General features: G+C 36.9%; 1 protein-coding gene across 1 annotated transcript; it reads left to right on the top strand.

The window, feature by feature from the left end:
- Positions 1–86: 86 nt before the first annotated feature.
- Atg5 (autophagy protein 5) lies at positions 87–7,956 on the top strand. Its single transcript, XM_088272898.1, has 5 exons — positions 87–396; positions 2,078–2,283; positions 3,788–3,912; positions 4,698–4,901; positions 6,227–7,956. Exons 1-5 carry the CDS (start codon positions 241–243, stop codon positions 6,331–6,333), a joined length of 798 nt encoding a protein of 265 aa, XP_088129024.1. The 5' UTR covers positions 87–240; the 3' UTR covers positions 6,334–7,956.
- The last annotated feature ends 9,703 nt before the right edge of the window (positions 7,957–17,659 follow it).

Here is a 17,659-nt window from a genome sequence, read left to right as displayed (position 1 = left end):
GTAGGTACCTAAAAATGATTAAGCCAGTAGTTGAGGTCTATGGCTATTTCTATTTCTAGTATATAGTCTTTGGTCTATACCCAGCTGTCAGCCGAACAACTGTCAGAGTGACGTTATCGCTGGTTCAAATCTCAAATCACACTAAACAAAGATCCCGTTCAAAGTCAATTTCGAGTGCATGGTGTCGAGACGACCGACCAAATACGCGCACTATTTCACGGGCAACGGTTGACGAGCGCAATGGCCAACGACCGGGAAGTTTTACGCGAAATATGGGAAGGAAAACTTCCGGTGTGCTTCCAACTCGATCAGGACGAAGTTTTCGAGCTTCAACAGCCCGACCCTTTTTTCCTCATGGTGCCCAGATTGAGCTACTTTCCAATAGTTACTGAGAAGGTAATATTGTTCTTTAGTTCCAGCCCCTGTATTTACAAAAACAAGCAACTGATTGGTTAATTTTCTGTAAATTTATAAGATAATCACTAGCACTGTTCAATGTTCTGTTTTAACGTGGTATTCACGGAAATTCACCACAGAACCTCTAAAGCTTAACAAGAAACAAATAAATATCCTAACCAGGACCTTGACAGGACACTGCAGACTGAGGAAACACATGACAAAAATTGTACTACATCACTCCCCAGTCTGCAGATTTTGTATAAAGGATAACGAAACACCAATCCACATTCTCTATAACTGTGACGCACTCGCTCGCAAACGAAGTCACATCCTTGGAGGACCACTACTGGACTCCGAGAAAGTGAAGCTCCTACCACCAAGACAGGTCGTGAGTTATGTGACTCATGTAGGTCTTGAGAGTGAGCTGTGATACAGAGGGCCTACTTAACTGAGCACAGGCAATCAAAATTTGGAGCAATTGTGTTATTTTCACAAAACTAGACGTTTTTTCCGCGGCACACCAACTATTCACCACGGTACACCAGTGTGCCGCGACACACGCGGCGGAACAATGCCTTACAGAATGAAAAAAACCTTTTGTAACAGCCGTCGCTGTTTGTCAGTAAAAATACTTAAGGTTTGTAACACAAGATTTATATCACAACACAAGCGCAATACGACATTATGTATGATCTGCATTGGTAGAAGTGATCCAAGGAAGAAGTGCCGGTTGCCAACGGTTGTTTTCCAGTACACGTGGTCCATGCAACATGGCGGGTATCCATTGGCTGACATCATTACCCACTCCTTGACATCCATATTGCCATGTTTTATTGTTATTTTATTATTATTAACCTTTTATTATTATTAACCTTTTAAATGCCGGTATGTAGGAGTGTAGCTGTGCACAGCAGGCTGTGAATTTTTAATCAAAATAAATCATTTTTAAAACTTATTTTTATAAATTAAAAACATTACACCTTGAAAGGATATTTAAATGACTTACCAAATTTATTCAATGTGCGATGTATTTGCTTCCCTTCACTTAGATAAACATATTTGAATTTTTCAGAAAATGTCAGGGTTGTCACAACTTGTCACATATGACAAATGTATTAAGATTGATTGTTTTATTTTATTTATTGTAAACTAAATTGATTTATTTTTTGTTGTTGAAAAGAAAATCAAAAGTCTTCTAATGTATGGTATTGTTCGAAACATGTAAATCAAAAACACAGAAAACACTCAGAGCAGAGTTGAAACACGAAAAACACAGTAAACAAATGTACAAACAACACAGAAAACACACAAACAAGTTAAAAAATTGATAATTGTTCCGCACAAGTATCAAAAACTAACAAAAATCAATAAATCATACTAAAATTATTGACGCGCGGCAGATATCGGCAATATATGCGCGAAAATTGACAATCCTATTTTAGTAACTCTGTTGTCTGTCAAACAAAGCTCGTGGGTGGATCTCTGTAAAATCGATAATATCAGAAAACTGTAATTTCGTCTGTTTAGTGAAGTACTACAAAATCATCCCAATAGATGTCTCTGTGTGTTCCATATTTTAAATTAATAAAAAAACGGGACATATGTATGATACAGAGGCTCAAAGAATAGCGAGAAAACTCGCTATGTTTTTATGTTAAGAGTCTATCTTTGTTTGCAGATAAAGAAGCACTTTATGCGGTTCATATCGCAGGAGAAATCCGACAACGAGATGTGGCTGGACTACAACGGGCAGCCGCTGAAGTGGCACTACCCCATCGGGGTGCTGTACGACCTGCACACGGCCGGGGACCTGCAGCTCCCCTGGACTATCACCGTGCACTTTGACAAGTTTCCCGAGGACCTGATCATCAGGTGTCCTAACAAGTGAGTCCCAAATCTTACCCTGCTCATTTTTACTTGTCCAACCGCACCACGCTTCTTTTCTGAAGTACAGTCAAACTTCTATCTATCGTTCCTCGAATAATCCTTTTCCCGGATGTGTCGTTCATTTCTTCTACCCCGAATTCATTTCATACAAAAATAGATTGTATCGATCGTTTCTATCCACCATTTTACTGCATTCATCGTTTGAATTATGCTGCATATTTGATTATTTTATTAAAATTAAACACTTGAATATACTATTTTTTTAAATCTCATCAAAGATGAAGAAGAATATGGTCACTTAAACCAGCCTATGGCGGTCGTCAGCCCCGTAAATGCCCAGACTTCCATATTCTTCTTCATCTTTGATGAGATGTTAAAAAATAAAATGAAAATAACTCCTGTAATTGGAGATAATCCAGATTTTGTGAACAAGTATTTGAACACACTCAAAATGTTGTACTTGAATATACCACTTTAATGAGTTTTATTTTTATTTACGACTAGTTTCGAAAACGGCAGATGTTTTCATCTTCTGGTACAAATTAAAACATTAAAGTGGATTATTCAAGTGTTTAATTTTAATAAAATAATCATGTCATTCCACAAAGTTAATGCCGAATCAATAAATAATACTGCATATTTGATATAATTTGTCTGTTTTTTTACTTTTTTTTTAATTTTCTCAATTTTGTTACATTCGACGACAATATTTCATACATATATACAGACTATCGAAAGCTTGTGTGATGGATGCAGCAGAAAAGGTCTGAAGATCTTTGGGTTCTGTTCAACTTTGTATTTTTTTTTTAATAAATACATTTATTAACATCTAAAACTTGTATTCTTCAAATTTCCACCTACTAATGGTTATGCAGATTGGCAGGACGATATCTTTGCTTGATCGTATCTCCTTGTGACTTCTTTATCCCGCATTCATTGTTTTCCCGCATTTATAGTTTAATTCAATAGGTCCCTTTATGGAGGTTTCACTGTAATTGTAAATTCATAAGATGGCAGCGGTGTGCTTGAGACAAGCCATAACTAGTTTTGTGTCTAAAAATCCTGTGTTGTATTTTTAAATCTTATTTTATCAAACTTCATATGTTATTACTCTAGATCAGGGGTTCCCAATCTTTTTCCGCCCGCGGTGCACTTACAAGTTTAGTATTTTGTCACGGCGCCCTACTTTTAGTAAGCTATTTCGAAAAGACAATGTGACTATATATGATTTATATACATATATTATAGTCGAAAGAAAGAGGTAGGTACCTATAATAATAGAAGTTGGGTAGAAAGATGCTAGCTCTCAAAAAAGAAATTGCTGCTTTATAGGTACCCGAGAATATTTGTGGTTTCGGATAATGATAGAGGATGGACTCACGGCACCCCTATTTACTTTCTACGGCGCACTAGAGCGCCGCGGCGCACACTTTGGGAACCCGTGCTCTAGATATTTATTTATTAATTCGCATGTCATTCTTTACTTAAACGAATGTTCCAGAGATGTGGTGGAGTCCCACTTCATGTCCAGCATAAAGGAAGCGGATGTGCTGAAGCACCGGGGCCAGGTGATATCCAGCATGCAGAAGAAGGATCACAACCAGCTCTGGCTGGGCTTGCAGAATGGTAAATATTGTAGCTTATTGTAGCTTATTTCCCTTATCCTGGTGTTCTTTATTCTATATCGTAGACTCTTGCCAGAGTCTTCATTTCTGACACCCTTAGCGTATTTTTTGCTACTGCGGTGTCCACTCTGCATTCAATCCCATATGTCAGAATGGGTTACACACAAGTTTTATTTGATTTTACTTTATTTTATTTGGAAATTTTACTGAACAGCTAAATAAATACATTTACAATTTGAGTAACAAAAAAACAGGTATTTTTAACATTCCGTTTACAAAATTTCACATGCCATTAAATATAAATACCTGGAAGAAGGGCGGGAAGGGAGAAAAGAGGAAAAGGGAATGATCAAAGCTCAAGTCCAATACAAATTGTGAAAATTGGGACAAACCACAATATAAATATCGACTTACTATGTACCGTAGAACGGGGCTACTTGAACTTTGATGTGTTTCTTGAGCCCAGTACAATAAAAATATTTAGATCGTGTTATCGATCGAAGTTGCGTGACAATAAGTGTCACCTGTCAGGGAAACAATGAATCATGTTGATACGTTCATTATTGTAAACCAAATACAGATTTAATTTTTTTTTATACTGGGCTCAAGTAACACATCAAAGTTCAAGTAGCCCCGTTCTACGGTACGCGATTACAGTGCTGACAATGTCTATATATATATATATATATATATAAACATTTTGTTTGCCCATGTTGTCTGAAAATTTATTCCTGTCTTCAGCCCTCACTCATAGCATCAAATTGTAAAGTTGCCGTTGGTTCGCAGACAAGTTTGACCAGTTCTGGGCCGTGAACCGGCGACTGATGGAGGCGGGGCCGGAGCAGGAGCACTTCCGGCACGTGCCGGTGCGGCTGTACCAGGAGGAGCCCCCGGGGCTGCTGCAGCGCCTCGTGCGTCCCACCACGCCGCACGGCGCGCGCGCCACGCTCGCGCACATGCTCAACACGCTCTACCCACACCGGACCGAGGGTAACTAATCATTACTGAACTTACTCACCCATTCCTGGACTCCATCGTTTGACCTATTAATGCTTGCGAATCAACTACTGCATGAATTTATTATTTTTAGTACTTTACACAACATCATGGTTAATTAAAGAAAAGAACATCATAATCCAAGCTCAAATCGAAGGTGCACAGTTTACTCCCGCGCTGTGCCAAGCAGGTTTCCCGCAAAGTATTGGACCTTCTGCTGCTATCGGCTTCTCCTGAGGAGTTTCACGTGGTTTCTTCCCAGCATTGAGCAAATCCAGAAAAGTTCCTGATTGGCCCACACTAGATTATCCCTCCTGTTCCCAACACAGATTAAAATAAAACAGTTATTTTTAGTTGAAGAAACAAAAATCCACTTAATGATCTATAAACCTTGTACATAATAAGCAAGGTAAATAACAAATTCAACTCCCATCTAAAAAAAATCAACTAACTTATAAAATAACCTAATTTCAAATTATAAAAATATCACTGCAAATTGCTTGTGTCATGTAAAGAAATATTATGAAAAATTTTAAAAGTAAAAGATTGCTAGTTCTTCCACTTTGGTTTATTCTATATATATATATGTAGCGGCCAATAAACCGCTAACATTAGTAAATTCTCAGAATGCAATCACTGCAACTATGCAGAACAAAAGAGGCAGTGACCGGGAACAATGGATTGCACACGTCCCATTGCAATTTGTTTTGACTAACATGTCAACGGACTTTGATCATCAACCAAGACAAAGGAACAAAGAGTTCCCAAACCATATAAAAGGGGAACAGCCTCTGCCTCCATATCTCATTTCTCCACCGGGAGCGCGACTACGAAGATCGACATCTTACTCCTACACTGGGAACGTAGCCAGTACCATCATACAGTCGACACCCATCTACCGACGTCGTCACGAGAACACCGCATCAAGACCTCGCTACGATCTCCAGTCCAGCGCCCTCGTCAACATCACGAAGATACTCCGGCCAGCCACAACACCGCAGCCACGTCATCGATTCGACCCCGTCACGTCACACTACGTCATCGCTACACTGCACCACTTCGTGTAGCCTCTTTCGACCAATAAATACCTATTCCATCCGATCGTTGTCTTTTTTCACCACCCCCCCAAATATAAAATAGTAGGTAGTAGGTAGAATGCCGCTTGCCAGACTATGCAGGTTGTCACCACTGTGTCAACAACATACTCACATACCTTACAACTTGTAGTTGTGATTTTTTTTCTTTATTTATGTATTTTTTTAAAACTCTTCTCTCTCATGCGAAATTCGTCGAGTCATTTTGTGAATTTGTTGTTGCAGTTCGCGTGAGAACGCACGGCATCATCGTCCCGCTGGACACTCCCCTGCAGTGGATGTCGGAGCACCTCAGCTACCCGGACAACTTCCTGCACCTGTGCATCTGCTAGTCTACATTCCCGTGTGCCCGTAATATTAAGTGACAAACAATCACCAGACAACCAAACTATCTTTTGTCTATGAGTCGCAGTCGACATTTGCCAATTTCACTTCATTTTAACATAAACAGCTACGCTTTGACCTAGGCAGCTATGTTCATGATAAATGCAACGAGGTGTTTCTGCTATCTTTGAATAAGTCTTTGCTAACTGAAAACTAACTAACCATCACGCCGCTTCCCCGCAGGGGTAGGCAAAGAGGATAGAACGCCACACCACTCTGTCTTTGCAAACATTCTTCGCCTCTTCCACGTTCATGCATCTCCTCATACATACCCGCCGATTGTTACGACTCCTAACCTGACCACTTTCAAGTATTTGGCATACCTGATCGTGCCATGTTTTTCTCGGTGAAATCTTTCCTGCTCGGTTGAAATATTACATAAATGAATGCCGGCAGCCTGTCACTCCATGAATTGTTTAAAAGGCAAACGTAACATAGAAACTAACCAACTCACTAATCATCATGCCGCTTCCCTACCGGGGTAGGCATTGAGAATAGAACGCTGCACCAATCTGTCTTTACAAACAGTAAACCCTGTAATACAGTAATACCTGTTCCACATTCATGCATCTCCTCATACATACCCGACGATTATTCCAACTCCTGACCTGACCACGCCCAAGTATTTGAAACACTTGATCATGCCAAGTTTTCCTCGGTCTTCCTCTTGCTTCTATTACCAACCACATCCGCCTCATAAATTCGTTTTACTATTCTTTCTTTACTAATTGTCTGCTTAAGTAGTGTAATGATCAGCGCGCTCGGCTACCGTTCTAGAGGTCCCGGGTTCTATTCCCAGAAAGGGGTCTAATAAATATAAGTGATTGTTTCACTGTAATATTAATTCAATATTACCCTGGACTGGTACCTGAAGCGGAGGGCTGATCACCTTTCCTTTGTGTGTTAACGATCAAGATAACCCTGTGTTTATATGATGCAGTGCCCTATGCACCATTGGGGTGTGGATAAGGGTTCGAATGAATCCTTTACTCATATTAATTTATTTTCGTTGAATTGATTGAAGCTGGTCATTTGTACGCTCGATCGCCAACTCTGTGACTGACTTGCTTATTTTTAAGGCTTGATGTATTTCGGTGTAATTTAAATTAAATAATTAGTCAATACGCGGTCAGTATTGATGTGAGCCAATGTGAAACAGCAACAAAAATGTTAGACGCATAATATAATTTAATTTTAAATATGTATGTACATGTGTAGTAGAACCCCGGAAATTCAATATCCCGGGAATTCCGAACGAGATTTTGAAGAAAAACATTTGGACAAAAGGAAACACGCAAAGATTGAAGAATACATTTATTATTACATAAAATTATTACAGTATATAACCTTATTTTGTTTAAAACCTAGTAATCGTTAAATAGCAAGATAATTTTCTTTAAATCCAGGTAACATTTGACGTAATTTGTAACACCGTTTTAGTATTGTAAAATTATATTTTTCTTCAAAATAAATATATGGTTTTGAAAAGGAAAGAGTTATTCATAAGGTAAGAAGTTATAAAAATATTTATAAAATATTTTTTCAGTACATATTCTAAAAAACAAAAAAAATCCAATATGTATTCTAAACAAATATTGAGCATGACTTGACGTCTGGCTCCATGCATTGCCGGAAGCTTACTGAATTTTATTATAGCGAGTATGGCCTTAAAAATGATTGAAAAGTTGATAAAGTATAGAGTACTGTACCTGTATTGCTACTCAAGTACTGTAATATTAGACTGAAATATAAAAGGTGAGATGTAAAAGGCGTGTATAACATAACTACCATAGCATAAATTTATATAAATGTACCTACGATATTACAAATTTCTCGGCTAACCTGAACGTTTCCAAATCCCAAAACATGCCACAGCCCCAATAAGTTTGGATTTCCGGGGTTCTGCTGTGTAAAAATGTCGTTTGGATTATGAATTTCATATTTTTATCCCAGAGGTAGGTAGGTACCTGGATTGGTGGTCACCCTGTGATAAGATTTCTCTTTAATATTTTAATAATTAGTATTAGTTACCTTTCCTGCATCTTCTTCTTCTTCTGTGCGTGTCATGTCAGATCCCCCTGACGTCGACTTGAGAGTAATCGTCCTTTTATCGGGCAGCTCTAAACAGCGCCTCAACGGTTCTAATACCTATCCAATCTCATATATATTCCGGAGCCAGGAGATCTGTATTCTGCCCACACCTCGTGGACCCTATATTAGGTGCAATAGTTCGTACTTGTCTCCTCTCAGCACATGCCCCAGATAGGACACCTTCCGGAGCTTGATTCAGGTCAAATCTCTTTGTAGCGAATACCGAATTAACGAAATTTCCAGTATAACGAATCTGCAATTCGTCCCCGGAAAACTTCCATGTCAAATGTACTAAACCAAAATTCAATGTAGCGAAGTCAATCTCAAAATAACCAACTTTTTTTTTTCAAAATTTTACAATTCATTTTAAAACATTGAGAAGTCCAAGAGAAAATTTCCGTTTTCTTTTTATCAAAAATTAAAAACCTTTTTGAACTTGCTTTTTAATTCACTTTTCTTTCATTGCTTACAATTTTTTTTTTCCAATAAAGTCTCACAATTTGAAAATCATAGTTTCATTTCTGTTGTGTCCTGTAGTAGGTAGGTACCTATATTGTATTGATCACTGGCCGGAAGATCGGGTGTAGTGTAACAGTAAAAACTAATTTTAATTTTCTAATAAGAGTGGGTATAATATAGCGATAAAATAAATTTCAAATGTGTCATATCCTATACATCCAGTGTAACGAATTTTCATTATAGCGAAATATTTTTTTGGTCCCGTGAAGTTCGTAATACCGATATTTGACCTGTATCAGTCAGCAGCTCCCTTCTCTTGCTCTTTGGAGCAAATTTGCGTCGCTGACCATATCGGTCCATGGAATGCATAGCACTGTACGAAGTAGACACATTTCGAATTTCCTGTATACCCCTTTGTATTGTAATATGAACTTATATTTTGTTCATGTAAACATCACTCAATAAATTAGTAGGATAAAACATAAGTCCTCAAAATCGTTTTGGCCAATCATAAATCGAGGTTGCTTTGGATACTTGATACCTCAGATATATCAAAAGGAAGTGTAGTTACCATTTTGCATCAACATTTGTCCATGAAAATGCTGTTTGTAGCGGATACTGCGTTTACTCAGTCATTTAACATTTAATGCTCATTTTTTTTCACAATAATAAAACTAAATACAGACCTGAATGATGGAAGTTTAACTTCTGAAACATGTAGTCTATAATAAAACTCAAGTGGTAAAAAACAAGTGTTTTCTTTAATCATTGTAATAAAACTAAAATTCATCAGGTTATTTCATTTTTTTTATTTAAAGAGTTTACATAATTTGAGAGTAGTCCAGTTAAAAAAAAAACTTTACTTATTTTTAAACCTTAATATAAAAAAATAAACTAAGACTTTAATATTGAAAAATAAAAATTAAACACATTTTTTTACAATATTTCATATTTTTTTCTTTGTTGTACAAAACAGAGAAGATTCATAAATAAAAATAAATAAATACTTTTATGTAATAATAAAGAGATACACTAAAAGCACTTTTTACAGAATTCAATAATTTTCTTGTTTTGAATAAGTGAAAATATCCCATTCTTATACATTATTTTTAAATATTATTATAATTATATTGTGTATAAATTTAATTTATTTCATATGTATATATATATATATATATATATATATATATATATATATATATATATATATATATATATATATATATATATATATATATATATATATATATATATATATATATATATATATATATATATATATATATATATATATATATATATATATATATTGTTTTTTCTGTACAATACATAATACCATTTAAAGAATGCGTGTGCCAAGCTCACTGCACACCTATTTTGAACAAAAAGGGTTTTAATTTTAATTTATGTTTTGCCATAATAAATTTATAATGAAGATTTTGAGTTTTCTTATTTAAAATGTTCCATCAATAAACATAAAACTATAAATAAATGTTGTATAACGCCATTTATAGCTGGATTGTGGAAACCAAAATGGCGCATAGATTATTACATCAGATTGATGTGATTAAACTCGATCATCAATTACATTAAGGCAAGGTGATCAGTCCTGCACAGAAAGACAATAACAATTGATAAATCTACAGCCAATTACAAAAATCCACCGATAATGTTATTCTTATTATGAATGAAAGTAATGTTTGTGGTTGGGGTGAGTGTGTGTGTGTGTGTGTGTGTGTGTGTGTGTGTGTGTGTGTGTGTGTGTGTGTGTGTGTGTGTGTGTGTGTGTGTGTGTGTGTGTGTGTGTGTGTGTGTGTGTGTGTGTGTGTGTTAAATAAAAAGTGTGGTGATTAGTCCTGTACAAATAAACATTAGAGCGAAAAAATACTTATATTTATTTTGACCCCCTGAGAATCGAACTCGGGACATCCAGCATGGTACCCAAACTTGCTAACGATTACACCCGGTGACAGGCAACTCAAGATTCATTTTGAGCAAAAAGGGTGTTTTTTTTTTAATAATTCATTTGGGGCGATTGTATTTTGTTATTCTAAAGAAAATAATTGTTTTACAACAAACATTTTTTTTAAAACTAATATAAAATCAGTTCTCTGGGTGATTTAGTACATCTTTTATTATTTATATAGCTTTTTTTTTTTAGATATATTATGTTATTTTTTCAGTGTATCCTAAAGAAAATAATTGTTTTACAACAATTTTTTTTAACTAATGTAAAATCAGTTTTCTGGGTGATTTAGTATATCTTTTATTACATATTTATGTAACATTTTTTCAAATATATTCTTTTATATTATCCACTGACACTTCGTGATGGAATTGCATTTTTAATTTATTATTAGATTAAAACCAATATTTTTAGCTTTTCCACTTTTTTATTTGACCAGCGACCGGGTTTCGTCGTTACCGACATCATCAGACTGGTGAGAGGCTATACAAATTGTTATGTTATATATAAAAGAAGGCAGGAGTTGATAACCATGATTTGATATAATTTTATGAGAAATTAATTTAATTTAATTGAATTTAAGTATTGTATGATATTTAAAATATTTTTTATAAAGGTTTTTTTGTATTGAAAGCACGATTTTATATAAAGTTATAATAGATTTGCATTTTTTGTAAATGAATTTAAATTATGTAACGAGGTATCAGGAAATGCTGGTTGACGGCTCCTTCCACTAAGCTGTGGTTGTCCGGGGGGAGTCCGAAGTTCTCTGAAATGTAAAATTTCCCGGCAGTCATTTCTTATCGACAAGACATTAAGGCATCTATTGTTTCTTTTCTAATGGGTAAAGTAAGGGAGAATGAATGTGTGTTACTTGATCATTTAATATGTATTTATTATGACAATTTTTTAATCTATTTATTTCCAAAATTTCGAGCCTATCTAATTTTTTACCTTTACTACATTTGTGTAAGATTTTTACATTAACATTTTTATCGAAATCATTATTTGACTCTATCAAGTGGTTTGCAAAAGTGGAGTTTTCTTTTTTATTTCTCCAACTTTGGACATGTTCGTTTATTCTTATTTTAAACGATCGTCCTGTTTGCCCCACGTATTCAGCACTGCATGATCCACAACTTAATAAATATGAGCCTGAATTTGTTTCTTTTTCCCTTTTATCTTTATTATTAATTAGTATTTTCCCCAAATTTGAATTATTATAAAAGGCTATGGAACATTCATCTTTGTTCGCTAGTTTTCCGATTCTGTTAGGGGATAGTAGTAACATACTATCTGTTAGGGGGACTATCTGTTAGGGGATAGTAGTAACATAGGGGATAGTAGTAACAGAATCGGTTAATAAAGACATATTAAATGATCAAGTAACGCACATTCATTCTCTCTTACTTTACCAGAAAAGAAACAATAGATGCCTTAATGTCTTGTCGATAAGAAATGACTGCCGGGAAATTTACATTTCAGAGAACTTCGGACTCCCCCCGGACAACCACAGCTTAGTGGAAGGAGCCGTCAACCAGCATTTCCTGATACCTCGTTACATAATTTAAATTCATTTACAAAAAATGCAAATCTATTATAACTTTATATAAAATCGTGCTTTCAATACAAAAAAACCTTTATAAAAAATATTTCAAATATCATACAATACTTAAATTCACTCAAATTAAATTAATTTCTCATAAAATTATATCAAATCATGGTTATCAACTCCTGCCTTCTTTTATATATATATAACATAACAATTTGTATAGCCTCTCACCAGTCTGATGATGTCGGTAACGACGAAACCCGGTCGCTGGTCAAATAAAAAAGTGGAAAAGCTAAAAATATTGGTTTTAATCTAATAATAAATTAAATATATTCTGTTATTTTTTCAGTGTATCCTAAAGAAAATAATTGTTTTTCAACAAAAAAAAATAGTGTAAAATCAGCTTTCTGGATGATTTAGTGCATTTTTATTATTTATATAACATTTTTTAGAGTACATTCTGTTATCATTTCCGTGTATTCTACCCACAGTCAAAGTAACAATAATTTCTTCATAATTTTTTTGATGAAATTATTTTATATAGTTCCATTAAAATCACTGTTTCGTGTATTTCACATTTAAAAAGATGAGTGACAAAGAAAAACATCCGGATGGAGAATCAGATTCCTCTCAAGGAACAATGGAGCCTGTACCGAATGTGACAGATTTCATCACAATACCATGCCAAACAGAAACTAAAAAACAAAAACTAACCAAACGTAGTGAGAGGAAGTTGAGTCCGACTCAGATCGTCTCATTCATAAAAGTCCAAGTCTACGTAATAATATTGGTAATCTCCTTACTCAGTCAACTACTAACTCCACATTGAATATACCTACAAACACACCCGCAGCTGCACAAACAAAAGCCCCATTATCCCGCTTATATAATGGAATGGACTGTTCTCCATACATTGTGCACGTTTCAAAATTCCAGGCTAACGTTGAAACTGCAACCAACTCGTATAACATTGACTTCGGTCGCTTCTTCCACAGGAATAATATTCGGACGGCCTGGAACGGAATCACATCCGTCAGCCGCAGCCGACATTCAGTGGAGTTTAAGAGGGCGAACGAAGCCATTTCATTTTCAAATTTAGAAATTTTAAAAACCTGTAATTATAATGCTTTCATTCCAACTTATCAAGTTACAAAATAAGGAGTTACCAAATGTATCTCTTCACATTGGTCCGAACAGGAGATTGTGGAATACTGAGTTTCCTCAAGGATTCGTTAAGGTCCTTAAGGATCAACGATTGAATTATAGATCGAGAACAGGGGAAACTGTGGAATGAAAACCTTCCAACACAATCGTCTTGACTTTTGACTCAAAATCACTACCTTCCCATATGCCAATTTTTATCGTACTCCTTCTCATAGAGCTCTATGTGTTTCCGACGTTACAGTGCTGTAGATTCAGACACAAGAAGACTGTATGTGTAATAGATCCCTCGCATGCTGTTATAAATGCGGATTCTCACATAATGAGGACACTTGCAAAGTAGCAGCTGAAGTATATAAATGCCTCAATTGTTTAGGAATGTACTCTGCCATTAGCAAGTTATGCTTGGAAGTAAGCAGGCAACAGAATATTAAACATACGATGGCGGATAAGAGCATTTCTTATATAGAAGCATCAAAAATGTTCAATAAATGCAGAAATGGCAACTAAAAATCCTACTTTTACATCCAAACCAAAAACGACCATACACCACACCCCCTCTACATCCTTCAAAAAGACAGTGGAAAAAAAGTCAAAGTCAAGAGGCGTGCCTCCCAATCCTCAAACACATATCGACCCCTCACTTCTTTATTTCCCAAATGGACAGTCTCCATCGGGATCTAACGGAGGTGCTTTCCCCAACACAGTCCCCCCAAAACCAGACACGAACTCTAAACTTATCTCTACAGTCCTACTCATCATATTATCACTCCTACGAAAAAACACAAAAATACCGTCCAACGTTGCCCATCAACTAGTACATTCATTACAATCCCATTAACAAAAAATGGCTCCTCCAATCAGATAAGAAGGAAAGCCTTCTAAATACAGTTCATGAAAAATCTATGGATCAGAGACATGGATGATACCGGGATCCAATATTGGATTTCAGGGCTACCATTGTCTCTGAAATGATCGCGATGATGGAAAGGGTAGTTCCGCCCTTCTCATCAAAAACTCTCAACCCTTCTTCAATGTTCTGAACCTGAAGCTTGCCCTTTTTATGTGACAGCCACTAGGGTTTACAACTTGACCATCGTATCCTTATATATATATCCATCCAACAAACCTTCAAAATCAATTATTTCTTATATTTTCCGACAATCAGTCCCTCCTTTCCTAATCCTCAGGGATTTTAATGCCCACCACATTCTGCGGGCGCTCCAACATGCGATAGGTTGGGAAGAGATATTATTTATTTCTCGGATGAACTGCATATGTGCATCCTTAATGATGGTTCCTCAGCACGCCTCCAAATTCCAAACCAGCGACCCATTGCTGTAGATTTAACAATCTCCAGTCCTGGGATTGCACAAACGCTTCACTGGAAAACCTTAAAAGACCTTCTCGGCAGTGATCACTATCCTATCATGATCAATTTCACGTTCAATCACAATCATTGTAATCTGAACCGCTCTCCTGGGGGCTTGCGTTGACCGAGGTATATCACTGCGGGCGCCAATTAGAGGGACTTCTCAAAATCAGTAGAAAACAGGGTAAAGGAAATGCCAACCAACAAGAGAGAGTGCGGTGGAATGTTACGAGATCCTAGCATCACACATCCTCTCTTGAGCTAACACATTTATTCCTATAAAAACAAAAAGCAACCGAGCAAAACCTCCCCCAGCCCCATGGTGGGATAAGGAATGTACAGAGGCCATCCTGAAAAAAAATAGGCTGAAAATTATTCAAAAAACATGAGCCTTGATAATTTTTTTAATTTTCAAACAAGTGGAGGGTAAAACAAAGCATGTTAAAAGCAAGAAGAGACTGGGATGGAAAGTTTTGTTGCTCTTAATCCCGAGATACACCGCTTTCGGAAGTTTAGATGCTCTTTCAGTCTGCCAATCAGCCGACCTGAGACATTGGTTTGGGTGGAAGAGTTCGTCAACAGACTAGCCCCGTCGACTGCAAATAATATAAAATGAGACCTCTTTCTTATACAATTTTAGAGAGAGAAGCTGGTTGGACCAAAGTTTTAGTCTGGAAGAAATGAAGTCTGTCCTCAGCTGCCTGAGTGACTCATCCCTAGGTATCGACGGTATACTGTATAGTTTCATTAGGCATAACAGTGATCCTTCCCTCTCCTATCTTTTATAATTATTTTCTTTGAATCTGGTAATATCCCCATCTCCTGGAAAACCCAATTGATTAACCCAATCCTAAAACCCAACCAAAACCCCAATCCGGATCATCCTATCACCCTATAGGCCTCTCTTCCACACTGTTAAAAGTCGCTGAACAAATGGTGAAACATCGTCTGGATTGGTTTGTGGAGAGCTCCAAAACCCTCCCCGAATTTCAATTCGGCTTCAGGAAAAGGAAGAGCACTATTGAAAGCCTTTCTGTCCTGACTTCCGATATAAGGGTAACATTCTCAAAAACTGAGTTTTTAATAGCAGTGAGTCTAGATATTAATGGAGCGTATGACAATGTACACATTACAATACAATACACATTACATTACAATACACATTCTGGAAGGTAAAGTGTTACATTTACGCATTCCGCGTAAATTAACTTTATTTGATAATTTTCAAAAATTGTGCGTGCCCGACCAGAACGCCATAGACAAATGTACCGCGGACGAACGTGACGTCACCGGAGAACCTTCAATCAAATATTTAAAATCAAAAGTGGTCAGTGATCATTCTTTTATTTAAAAATAATGTAGCGATAAGTATCTTCTATCATTGTTAAATATTGCTGAATAAAAATGTGGATCAAGTAAGTGATTATCTAATTTAATTGCCATCCCTTTATAAACCCTTTCCCTAAAAAGGGCTCAAATCCCGGGAGACGCCCAAAGCTTCAATCATGGATCATCTCGTCAACTATTTGCATAGTGACCCGTTGGTAAAAGTGTAAGAATTTAAGTGATGAGTGAAATCGGACTGGTTAGTTAAGGATTTTTTGGGGCCGAGAGTGCCTGGAAAAGCACGCATGTGGGATTTTCCTGGACATTTCGGGTGCTTTTGACAATGCCTGGTGACCCATGATATTAGCAAAGCTAAAAAACAGAGGCTGTCCAAAAGAGCTCTTTATAATAAAAAGCTACCTAGATAACAGAACCATCTCGGTGATCCATGGCAACACAAAAAGGGCAACAAGCATGGGTTGTCCTCAGGGTTTGGTGTTGGGTCCATCTCTTTGGAATGTACTCATTGACGACCTATTGCGACTTCCTTTTCCAAAGGGATTCACGGTGGTGGCTTATGCTAATGATGCCCTCCTCTTAGTTTCTGGAGGTAGTAGAATAATATTAGAAGAGAGAGGATACACTGCGATAACCCTTATAACCGAATGGGGCATGAGGAGCCGGCTAACATTCTCACCGCACAAGATGATGGGTTTAATTTAAAAAAAGGGGATTTGACAGAGGAAGAAACCCAGTTGTGAAAATGGGTGGAAAGAGCATACGCTTTTACGAGACGGTCAAGTACCTTGGGGTAACGCTTGACAGTACCGGATCCTTCTTGGCACATGCCAAGGGGATATCCAAAAAAGCCAATCTATTATTTATGAATGTAAGACGCCTGAGTAAGGCAAATTGGGGACTTGCGGGCAAAACTGTTAAGCAGATTTACAGGGGAGTCTACGTGGCCCAGCTCACATATGCTGCAAAAGTCTGGCACCATCGTGCCGGCTCCGAGAATGTCCAGAGGACACTTCCTCTTCCTTGCTATCCCCAGTGATAGCAAGCAGAGGACTTCCTCTGCTTGCTATCACTGGGGCATACAGGACCGTCTCAACTGCGGCCCTACCCGTGATCGCCTGGGAACTTCCCTCAGATTTAGAGGTTTTCGAGTCGGTTGCGGTGAAAAAACTAAAAAAGGGTTCGGTTTTAGAATATTTTGGACTAACGCTGCAATTTCATAGGGGTGACCGAATCAGCTCGCTGATAGCGGCTATTAAATGTAGGACAGTCGAGGAATGGCAGCATCGTTGGGATGTGGCCACGACTGGATGCTGGACTTTTTCTTTC

This window comes from Brachycentrus maculatus, unplaced genomic scaffold (genome assembly GCF_059751285.1).
Source record: "Brachycentrus maculatus isolate JH-2025_06_01 unplaced genomic scaffold, ASM5975128v1 h1tg000531l, whole genome shotgun sequence".
In the NCBI taxonomy this organism is placed as follows: Eukaryota; Metazoa; Arthropoda; class Insecta; order Trichoptera; family Brachycentridae; genus Brachycentrus; species Brachycentrus maculatus.
Note: the sequence above shows the minus strand (reverse complement) of the source record. Positions and strands in the feature narration are given on the sequence as shown.

Coding starts and splice junctions, on each gene's coding strand:
- Atg5 (XM_088272898.1), top strand. CDS start 241: ATGGCCAACGACCGGGAAGTTTTACGCGAAATATGGGAAGGAAAACTT. Junction 397..2,077: donor TTCCAATAGTTACTGAGAAG/GTAATATTGTTC, acceptor CTTTGTTTGCAG/ATAAAGAAGCACTTTATGCG. Junction 4,902..6,226: donor CTACCCACACCGGACCGAGG/GTAACTAATCAT, acceptor TTGTTGTTGCAG/TTCGCGTGAGAACGCACGGC.